The sequence below is a fragment of the Anser cygnoides genome, chromosome 3, assembly GCF_040182565.1.
Source record: "Anser cygnoides isolate HZ-2024a breed goose chromosome 3, Taihu_goose_T2T_genome, whole genome shotgun sequence".
NCBI classification, from domain to species: domain Eukaryota; kingdom Metazoa; phylum Chordata; class Aves; order Anseriformes; family Anatidae; genus Anser; species Anser cygnoides.
The window spans coordinates 74,426,132-74,438,212 of NC_089875.1; the positions used below are offsets into that span (position 1 = coordinate 74,426,132).

The window sequence follows — 12,081 nt, forward strand, 5'->3', positions numbered from 1 at the left end:
ATTTAAGTAGTATTTAAATTATGACTTTTAAAAATGTTTTTATGTCTGCGTAAATGAAATAGTGTACTGAAGATATTCTTGCATTGTGAAGTGATGTAAACGTAATGGAAAAAAAAAATCCAAATGAAACTTTAGGTTGCATGCACTGTTTCTGCGTGTTATTCAAATGTACTTCCAAGGTAGACCGCCGAACCTTTCAGTTAGTTGACTTAAAGACAGGTTTGTTTTGATTTCCTTTAGTGATTAGGGTTAAAATTATATACTGGAACAAAATGGGTTGAAGTGCTTAGTGATCTGTGATGTAGTTCTTATTTGCTTAGCAAATATTTAAATATTGGAGATAAGAGCTCTTATTAGAAATTAGTTTGCAGATTTAATAGCATCTGGAATATATTATCCTTTCTTGTAGCTATTTATCCTTATTGGTGATCATAGGAAGTAGAAAACAACTTTGACAAGGACAGGAAGAATACAATCTGAGACACTGCTGTCAAAAGGAAAGCAAAGCTTACTTTAAAATAAACTAACTTCTGAGATGGTGCATCTGAGTGGTCACTTAGAATCGCTTTCAACAGATGTTTTTGCGGGCAGAGAGAACAGGCTTCCTTCTGACCCCAAATTTAAAGGTGCATCATTTGAAACAGCTCCTTTTTTTAAAACAGCCTCTCTCTAGTTCATTTATCTTTTACAATTTTAGCTTTTATTTCACTGTTTTCATCAGTTTCTGCAAAGTCTACTCCTGAAGTACTTAGACATGTTGTGTGTATTGTGTCGTCTGGTCATAACCACTCTGATCTAAACACTTTTATTTCAACAGGTTATAGACTTTGGTCGTACTTTTCCAATTTTCCCTTTCTTCTCTTGAAGAATGAGACTTCTTTTGCTTTTTCCTGTACTTCAAAAAACAAACTGAAAGCTCTTATGTTTCTGGTACAATATATCATTGAATTATCTTGAAATACTCCTTTCATGACATGACATGAAATGCAGGACATATGCTGCTGCTTGGAAATAAACAAGATTTAATCCTGATTACTTACATTGCTCTGCAATATTAATATTTCATTGTAAGTTATAGGTGAAGGATGACAAAAGATCGTGATTAATAATTGCAGCTTATTTTCATGTAAATGTGAATCTTATAGACTTGATGAAATGATAGCAGCCGGAGGTCTGAGTCTTTCTTCTCCGCTTCGGTATAACCAGTGAAAATAGGTTGTAAAAAATGTGCTTTTTTTCTTTCCTTTTTTGCAGGGGTTTTGTGTACGATAGCCGAAACAATTTACAGATGCGAGGTTTGGTCGTATTGCTCATTTCCAAAGCTGCTGGACCCAGCACAGCAGAACTCTCTTTCCAGCACAACATGGTCAGTGGGATTTATTCCAGGTAAGTAGTAAATTTCTTTAGCAAGATACACAGGGGTGCATTTGATAGGCAACATCATGGTGATACCAGATCATCTTAGTGGCCTGCTCAGTTGTTAAGGAAAATCAGTACTTAGCTAATTACAAATCTTTGTTCGTCTGGGTTATTATAAACTTTGCACGATGAAAATAATTTCCTACCCTTTGTATAACGCTTATAATATCCATGCCTAGTTCTTAATTAGGGTATATGGCACAACCTAATCAAAAAGATTTGAATCAAGATAGGTATTAGAAAGCTTATGTTAAGAGGTACTCAGAATAAAAAAATAATATTTTTCAATTGAGTATTTTTGTTTTGAGTTACTCAGGAGTTACTTAGGTATACCTACTTACTGGAATTTTCAGAATCGGATTGCCAGCCTTGTGGAGTACCATTTTGTTTCACTGAGAAAATAATTTTTGCTATCAACACTTTGAAGGATATTTTACCTCGAAAGGGCAGTGTAGAATAAAGTTTTTTACCTACCACGTGTCACAGCTGAATTACTGAGCCTGCCATTAAGGTTCCTCAGGCTCTCGCTGAGATAATCTAGTTTCATCAAGTTCCTAAATATCTTTTATGTATTTAAAGTCAATTACTTAATACTAGTAACAACAGTAATCAGAAATAGTGGTTGCTCTCATTCATGTGTTTGACAGTTGTCTCTTCCACTGAAAAATAAGTGAATTTAATGAGTTCTGGTTGAAAATCTGCACAATTTCAATTTTTGAAGTCCTTTTGACAAATTGTGAATGTTGCTAGGTTGAGGGAACAGGCTGTCGTATTTTCGGTTAGCTGTGTTTCTGACCACTATAGCGCATTAAATGAGGATGCACAAACTTAGTGACATGTTTGTAGCCTGACTTGTTTTAGAAATGCAGGGATAGCATCTTAAAATTGAAAAGACCAAAGCAAATAAAGGCCTTAAAAATATATATGTAGTATTTTACAGCAACGGAATAGAGAAGGAAAATATATATGAATGGTAAAGGACAGAAATGAGAATAAGTAAGAAAAAAAGACAAAGATATAAGAGTCTCGTTAAGGAGGGGCTGTGTTGTCCCCTTAGCCATTTAATTCCACTCTTGTTTGGTTTTGTCCTTAATGTCCCCTTAGGGTTGTAACATTTTTATATTTATATGCAAATGATGCTGTATGAGAGCATAATTCTAGTTAGTTAATTATGGTACAGGAGGTATTTTAGTTGATTTTGTAAATGATTAAAAAAGTTTACCTTAAGTGTGTCTCATAAAAGGAGAGAAAAAGCATTATGTTTTGATAACCAAGTTTTTGAGTATGATGATTCTCACCATGGAGGTAACTTCTGAGCGTTTAAAGCTGCCACTGGGAAGGTGACTAGTGGAAGTGTTCATTAAGGAGCAAATAAGACCTTGAATTAATAATGAGCCAGTTGGTGTAAATGGACATCATTGGAGCTATGCCAGTCCAACCAGCTGAAAATCTAGCCTAATAATCTAAGTTTGAGCAAGTCAATAGCCATTATAATATCTAGTTTAGAGTTACCAAGGTACTCCAGAAACGAAGCGGTTTTGAATATGCCCACATAGGTTCACTTAAGGTTCATTACTCTCTGTGAAAGTGATAACTGTGGAGTCATTAATTTAAATGAATTTTCAATGGCACTTTAGGTCTGTAGCGTGATGTAAATATGAGCAAACTGATGCATGCTAGCAAAGTGCCAGTGCTTTGTTTCATTTTGTGCCGTGGTGAGCCAGGTCTTGCCTTCTGCTGAAGTCACTGTGGGCCTTGCTTTTGACTTGGAACTCTTCTCTTTTTATAATGAGCTTGTGACTGTGTCCTTTTCCAAATGCACTCTTAAATGTCTGTCTTGTTTCTGATTATGATTTATCTTAGCTTTAGCTTTTTTTTTTTTTTTTAGCTTTAGCTAAGAGAACCAACAGCTTGTAAAACAGTGATCTTAAAGGGCCTTTGCAGTTGTTTTATATATTACAAATAACGTTTTACAAACTGCTTTCTCCTGAATAAGAACCAAAGGACTTTCTTTTCCCTTAGTATGTTCTAATTTCCTATCTTGGTTACAGTCTAATTATACATGGTGCGTGTATTAAACCTGTATAGCAAAGTCTATCCCTGAGTGATACACAGTGAAGAAATGTGCTTAATCCTTTATTGTTTATACACATCTCCAGCTTTGGGAGTATTTTTTTGGAAACACATTCTTATAGATTTTCAGCTCAGCTGTAAACCATACAGCTCTTTTTTTTTGTTGCCATGCCATATAATTACTTCATCTTTAAATATAATATTTTGCTGGAAATATTATTTCTGGCACTGTAACGAGCATCTTCATTGCCTGATACTTATGTGAACGTTATATTGTGGACTATTAGCTGGGATATGGCTCACTTGATTTTAGAGTACTTAGTAGTGATTAATTAATTGCATTCCTGAAATCTGAGCATGAACTAAGTTGTTCCAGTACTTGTCGGTGATTGCACCAGCCCAGTCTTTCTTTTCCCTCTGTTTGTGTTGGAATCAGCTCTTGTGCTCTCGAAATCTTCCATCCCATGGTGGATAGCCAGGTTACATCAGTCCATTATATCTGGTACTACACTAAATGTACAGTCTGTGAACAGAAAGATGTAATAGTACCATAGTTATTTAACATAGAAAACCACACGCACACAAAAAAGGACTTCTTATCTTGGGATGAGACTTGTTCTGCATAACCTTCTTTCCCTATTTGATATCTTGAATCACAATATAAATGAGCAATGCAATAACCATAATTAAAACATGAGGAATTGACTTTGGGATAGACAAAATTTTCTTTGTCCTGTTCTCCCAAACTCTAAATATGTCAATTCACAGGACAATTGACCTAAATGTATAAAAATAGACTAGCTAGCTGCTTAACTGGCACCTGTTTTTTCTTACTGGTACACAACGGAACAAAACTGATGCCTGCGACCAGAGAGCAATCTTTTTCTAGAATAATGAGGATTACAATTTAGGTAGTTGCAGGAGCAGAGCTAGCATAGTGATATGATGCTGCCTGTGGCCAGCATTGCCTCCAGGTTTGCTTGGCACTTCACAGTTTGCAGATGTGGTCTGCCCACATTAAGCTGAGGGGGAATTGTGGTTCATTTTGCACAAGGATATCACAGTAACTGCTGGTTACCTTATGAGTCATGCTGAAGATAAGGAGGGAAGCGTTATAAATGTCTGTTTGGCATGCTTTCCTCTGTGCTGCCACCTCCCTGTCAGGATGCCAGCAACCTGATTTTATTCCTATTGGCGGGGAAAGGAACATGACATTACTTCCAGCTCGGCACCAGTGCTCCCAAAAGAGGATGCAAAAGAGAAGTAGCATCATGATAAACAGCCCTATTTCAGCTGCTGGACAGATTTCCTAAAATCGAAACTTTCTGCTGGTCTCTTACCGTTTAGGTGAGTATTTCCTTGGCTACAGAGCCATGGCAAATGCAGTGATGAAGTGCAGTGCTCACTGCAGGGTATGCAAGCAGTGTCATGTAAGGGTTGGGGTCATTGCCTGAACTCAAGCAAAGTATGCATCCTGTATTCCCTTGGAACTCCTCCCTGTTTCTTCTCTGCTGAAGAGAACACAAAATGCACGCTTGAGTTTAGGCAGAATCTCAGCAATTGTAATTTATCATGCTAATAGTGTCAGAGAACACCTCAGACATAATGCTGGGGCCTAGAGCTGAAAAAGAGCTTTGAGACCCATTTCTGAACTTGTGATTATGCTAGAGCTCAACGCTGCTCTCTGTTGCCTTCTTTCAGAGCAAATCCTACTTGGATGGTCAAGGATGCAGCTTGCTGGGCTTCTGCTGTGCTGCTGGCGGTTTTTGATTAACCAGGATCGTATGGTTTCTGAACACTTTCAGCTTTTTGCTTCATAGCTGAGCTAGATTCTTACAACTGAAGATACCAAGATGGGCTTGTTCTCTCTCACTAAATACCCAAAGGGGTATCTTATGCTGTTCACGTCTGGCACTGCCAGACACTATTGGCTGGGGGCTGAGGAATCTCCTTGGCTTTATATTGAGCAACAGATTCCTCACGTAGCCTCTATATTGCAGCTAAAAGTGCAAGTGATGCCAAGGAACGAACTTATGCCATTTCTTCAGGCCTCAATATCCTTGGCTCTACTACAGCAAGTTATTTTCTTCTCTCTTACATGTTTTGCATCTTTTTCTTTTCTTCTTTCCATTAGTGCCAGTTTCAGAAGTACCCTCCAGCACTGACACCATTGCCTCATTGCTTCAGCTCTGCTGATTCCTTTGGATACAACAATGATTTTGGAACCAGCACTGATGCTTCCAACAAAAGCCCATTTGAAGTGGGAGTTAGCAGCCGATACTAATCCTTTTTATGATAATTGTGTCCTTTACTCATCAGGTTCCAGTAATAATCCTTACTAAGTGCCCTAGGTACCTTTTTATGGACGTGTGTGCTCATGCACATACACCTTTGTCATTGTGGATGTATCCAAGTCTTGTTGGCACCTCCTTTAAAGGAACATTGATTTGAAGCTTAAAGGTCTCTGAGAATTACCAGGTCTTGTCCGGACTGTTCGTTCATCCGTTGGTTGCTTTTTCTCTGGAAGTTTCTCTGGTTGCAGGAGGGTCAGGAGACCTACTGCTTTGTCCCTTTGCAGTTCCATGTAGTTTACTCCCAGCTTTTATTTGCTAGATATGGAAACAAAGAAAAATTTTCCATCCCCCAGATTTTCAAGATTAGTAACGTGGGCTGTGCCCAGGCCTTCTGTGAGAACACAGGTGTAAAGCTCTTGTCTCTCTTAGTGACTTCTGGTGGGATATCCCTGTGTATTTGCAGGGACATTGGGAATCTCTTCTGTTTCTCATAGATGACAGCTCACCATCTGCAGCTCTGTCCTTTCTCCAAAACCTGTGCCATGGCACGCATAAGAGGTGATGCTGTGCTTGTTAGAGCAGTCTTTAATTGCTGCGTGCATGAAAGGCGATCAGGCTGCCCCCAGGGAACTGAAGCTGTGTGAATGATGCTGGTTGGACTCTTTCAGACTATAAAGTTAAATAAGGACCAGTGTAGTCCAAGGCATAGAGGTTATATGCTTATTACAGTATGCGCTTGAGATCTGTGTTCTGCACAGACGGACATTGGTTTGTTGACTTCTCAGTCCGTCCTGGGCTGCTGTTGAGCTGGGATTTTTACGGTTGAGGGGAAACCAAAATGACAATAATCTGGTTTGAATAATTAGTGTAACAGCATATGAGGTATGAGCACACCTTCTATGAAGATTGAGGAGAATATAAAGAGTGTTCCACTCGGAGTGATTAACAGAATACGTGCTTCACATGGATGTGCTCCTTGGGCTCTGCCTTCCCTGAGAGCTCCAGTTATTGGCAGGTAGCCTCCGTCCTGCCCTTGTGAGTGCAGATGAACAGCTGAGAGCTGCTGCGGTTCTTGACTCAAGCTGTTGCATCTCCAGTTGAAGCAGATGATTACAATAGCAAAGGGCTACCTGCTGGTCTAGGAAAAGGTAACAGTTACTCTAGTCTTCCTTTCAAAGGAAGGAAAGAGAATGCAAGTCCATCACAAAGCCTCTTGGTTAATAAGCTGTGGCAAGCATTAGCAAATTTGGTGAAGGTGAGATCGGTTGTATTGTTACAATGTAAGTGATGCCTAAAGGTTTTTTTGACCTGTTCACTAATAAATTGTAAAGAAGCCTTCTTTTTACCTTGCACAGATAAGTTTTTAGTTTCGTATTAGAACCAATTTATCTGTGAACAAATTCTGTTTAAGATTTATTGTAAAAGACAAAACTTGGATGAAATAAAATCAAAGAACCTCCATACAAATGATGATTTTGGTACCTACAAAAATACAAAGCGCGTAAGAGTGTGACTTCTCACCTCATCTTCATCCCTTGCCCTTCTCTCAGTTTTTCTGTACTCTGAACTCTGTAGTATGTTAACTTGGAAGATTGGATTTGAGTGTTTCTTACCTCCGTCTTGGGAAGTAATAAATGATGCCTAACTGTGGACTTCTGTCATGAGAAAAGTACATCCAGAATTGCAAGTTTTTTTTTAATTGCTATTTGTCTGAGTCTATCAGTAATGGAAAACAAAATTAGATTTACCCTGACCTGGTGCAATGCAGAGGGAGTGGCTGAGAACCAGAGTTTGGGAGACATCACGTTGCATTGCACCTGTCCTGATCTGTGGTGTAAATCACGATAGAATGAGTTTAAACAAAATAAAAAGTGAGAAATGAGAAAGATCTAGTAAGAGCAATAGCCTATGTAGGAACTCAAAATTCTAAAAGAGCAGGGCTTTTTTTCTTTTGTATGGTGTAAGTATGCAAACTGGGAGTTTTAGCGCAGAATAGCTGTTGCGCTTTAAATTCACACTGCCTTATTGCACGCAAGCCCTGGGTCTCAGCTGCAGATATTGCAGAGATTAATCTTATTAATGGAATTGCTAATTGGTGTTTGACTTCTAATTATAGTAACAATAGGCCATAACAATCAATCCTCACCTTTACTGGGGCACATTAGGTCTCTTCATCATAAAAATGATTTCCTTGGGGACTTCCTGGTCTTACTCCTATCTTCTGGAGGGCTGGCTTTCAGTGGAGATGCAGTATCTGAGCTACCATGTGCTTTTGAAGCTTAGCTAATTAAATGGTAGAGAAAATGCATGGTCCTAAAATATTCAATATCTAAGTATAATAACTAGTATGATGCTCTTGACAAAACTACTTGTTTGAAAGATAAACGGGAAAAGTATCTGAAAATATATGCAACGATTCATCCCTGCCTGTGGCAGGGGGCTTAGAACTAGATGATCATTAAGGTCCCTTCCAACCCAAGCTGTTCTATGATTCCATTCTGTGATGTCTTTTATAATCGTTAGGAAATGTACAATTTTGTTCCCAAACCTTGGTGGCTTTCCCTTAGCTTTTAGTAAGAGGAAATCTAAGCGATTATTTTAAATTATTCTGTTTAGTTTTAAGCTTTACAGGATAAACCCTGTGAGATTCTTCATCTCATTTACAAGATGAGTCTCAGGAGATGAAAAGCACATACAACTTGATTACATATTCCTATTGATCATCTTCCACCCACAACAATAAGAATCAACTCCAAATACAAATTTAACAATATTACTAATTCATTACAATCAGTTCTTTTCTTCATTAACTTTTTATTGTTGTCAGCATACACGGCATGTACAAATACAGCAATTATGTGTTGAATAAGAAAAGGTCCTCTCTGCACAGTGTAGAATAAATCAGAAGGCACGGAAGTAAAGCTATTCATCAAAGATTTTGGAAAATACGGACTCAAATCTTCTTCAAAATAAGTCACTGGATAAAGGAGCAAGATAAACTCAGTATTTACTCTACAAATGAGCTTTGCTTTTTAATAAAGGAAGTAATTTTCAGTATCTTAGAATTCACAGTAGAGAAACCATCCTGTTACCTGCTGTCTGTCCAGCCCACCCTTTTTCTGGAGGACTCCTCCTCCTACTGCTCATGAAGCAAGTACTGGACTGCAAGAGTTTGCAGCACAGCATACAGCACTAGAGTGCACTGGTGAAATTTTGCAACAGGTCAGTAGCACCTAAGGGAGCAACGAGTCCTGCTCCTCACCCTAGAGGGAACTTTTCAAACAAAGCCCTGGTGGTCTGTTGGAAAGAAGACCTAACACAGCCTTCCTTTGCAACACAATTCTATTTGAGAACTTTTCTGCTTTCTTTTGTGAAGAAAAACCTGCAACTATCGCTCAAGTGCAACCCCATGCTGTGATGAAAGCATGCAACAGCTCTGAAATGGCAACCGCTTATACCTCAGAACTATGATGCCAATATGACCAAAAGTAACTGTATCTTTGTGATTTATTTGTCCTGCAATCCCAAAATACCTCCCATGCTTTCCCATATGCTGAAGTACCAACTGTCCTCTTCCCAGGCACAACCTATTAACTCCTCCCTTGACAAATTTTACAGTGCAATTACAGAGTTTCAATACAAATTTCTGCAATACTCAGAAAGTTGTAGCAATATGGAGTTAAGTATTCCAAGGCTTACTGTACCAATTAATTTGTTTTCTTATATGACTCAATACACTGATACAATGTAACTGAAGATATTGCAAAACTTTTCGTCTGCTGGGGTGGAATTGAGGGGAAGGTCCTCATGTTCCACAAGTTTGATCTAAAACACATACTAATCTTTGGTGTGATTGGGTATGTATGAGGACTATGCTATTTCTCTGTCAACATATTGTTTCAGGGTGGAGTTTAAATATGGGTGAACCTGACTACTGCTGAATGATACTCTTCCCAGCTCCAAAGGTATCTTTTTCTACTTCACGAGATTGTGTAAAGACAATACAGTGTCTATTCCCTTCCAGTTGAAATAAAGGGATGTGTTAGAGCCTGATCATGTTATATGTTAGGAGAATGAACCTTTTTGCTCCCTTCACTGGCATCTGGTCTTCAGCTTGTAGTAGATTTTCATGTGGGATTTGACAGTTCTGAGATACTTCTGAATAAAAAAATCCACAATAATATGCTTTTTTCTTTTGTAGGGGAAAATATGTCTGAATGTTCTACCTTTTGACCAGAAATTCACAAACCCTTTAAAATATTTTTTCATTTACTGAAGACTTTTACAAGAGAGGGTTATTTGCACTGTATGTTACTTTATTGAACAACTGCTAAGACCAGCGTAGACAGGACATTGTGTTGCTGGACAGAGAAGCTTGATTGTTTTTACTGCATTCCAACGTAAAGGCAGGTGTGTGAATACACACAGACAGTAGGAACATAAGGAAAAACACAAGGAAAAAAAGAGAAGTTACCAGTTATTGTAGAGCTATCGCCCAGGTTGTTTAAGGTTGTAAGAGATTTTCTTTGGCATGACAAACGGGGCAAGAGCAAAGTGTCTAACTACATTTTGGTGGAGTTTTTTTTCTTTTTTTTCTTTTTGAAGATAGAGAGAGAGAATTTGCAGTTGAATCTTGGTAGAATGTCAAATCAGAAGTTCCTTAATTCAGAAACTGAATTATCCTCAAGGGGTGACAACTGAGTAGGGAGATAAAACTTGTTAGATTGACTTTCTTTTAAGTAGACATTGACTGTGAAATAAGTCGTGCTTATTTCAGTGCATTATTTCAAGCATCCTGACATCTTCGTTTGGTAGATCTTCATCTTCACAAGCAAAGTGGTTTATATTTGATGCAATAGTATAAGAAAAATTACTAAGGAACAATAGCAAGGATTAACTTAATGGAAGTGACTGATTAATAAAAATGAATCATCTTTGCAGAAACATTTCAAATGGACACGAGGTGGTATTTCAGTAGATTGGAATGGAAAAAAGCCCTTGTTACCGTTGCACCTTCTTTATTAGAGTAAGAGGAAAGTTAAATTGTTACCTAATAAAGGGTTTTAGGAATGGGTGGATTGCAAGGCTAGCAAATCCAGATTTGAAGTTAATGGTTGCATTCGGAGTTTAAGTTACTAGAAATATAAAGGATGACAGTGATTAGTGATTTGAGAACAGAAATAAGGAGTTAGAAAATCAGGGATAAAGATTGCAATACTGTATTTTAACCATGTTGTATTTGAGAAGGCGGTTAGGCAGTCAAAAGAGAAATCAGAAGGATGGATGATGTTTTTTCCTAAGGCTTGCAGCAGTTGAAAAGTTCTGATCAGCACTGACAACATGATTATGGAGCATATTCAGTGCACATGAGATTCTGGGGGAGCGTGATTGCCAAACTCTTGAAGTCTTATTAAAGTATCTGCAATTGGAGTTTTTTGTTTTAATTTTTCCAAAGACTTGGCCAAACTTTGGTAAATTTTTGTGGAAAGAGAAGATGTAGCCAAAGAAATTATGCATCTAGTATTTCCAGAAAGGGAGGAAAGATAGTAAAGTTTCAGATATTGTACAGTATTTCTGATTTCTTTCTCATAATTACTGTGTTTCACCAAAACAGCGTTCTGTGGAAAGCTTACTTCAGACTTTTATAGCTGAAATTTCATTCTGGCTTTTGATACCTGTGCACCAAAACCAATTCATGTGCTGTTCCAGTCAGCAAATTGAATTTTATCAGAAATGTAGTAGTGGCTACAAGCAATAACTGGCCCTGTTTTGTGGACACAGGTAGGAATTCTGCAGAAATAAAGTTTGTTCTTGAAATGTCTCCCCACCATTACTTAGGGCTTAATGTTGCTTGAATTCGTTGTTGTCATTTTACCCTTTATTAAAATGTGTAGATTGAATCATTCTGGGATGAAAGGACCAAAGAATGAAAGCATGAGATTTTAAAATATTTAGTTATACCAATGGTATCTTAGTAAGTAGTTTTGTTTATCGAAAGACACAATTTCATAATTTTACATGATACTTCATTTGCATAAAACACATACTACTAATAATGACAAAACTTTGCAGACATCAGTAGCCCCAAATGCTTGTTACAATGCTGATATGGTCCCAGCAGCAGCAGTCGTTGCTTTGCTCCAAAAGGTTTATTATCATTTCCCTGCTGGTGATTCTGTCAGCGCACCTGGTGCAAGAGGCAAAGTCTCTGAGAAGTCTGCTGTCTCCCTTTAGCTATCAGTCTCATTCCTTGCACGTCGCAGGCAGTACCCATCTGCTGCATACTTCTGTTTTG

The 12,081-nt window shown here is 38.0% G+C and overlaps 1 protein-coding gene across 7 annotated transcripts in view; it reads left to right on the plus strand.

Moving 5' to 3' along the window:
* BEND3 (BEN domain containing 3) overlaps positions 1-12,081 on the plus strand; it is a 150,184-nt gene that overhangs the window by 45,774 nt on the left and 92,329 nt on the right. For all 7 annotated transcript variants that reach the window (XM_066994452.1, XM_066994455.1, XM_066994454.1 and 4 more), the window contains exon 2: positions 1,255-1,386. In XM_066994452.1, the coding sequence (XP_066850553.1) occupies positions 1,255-1,386 (132 nt within the window). The remainder of the gene's footprint in view (positions 1-1,254; positions 1,387-12,081) is intronic.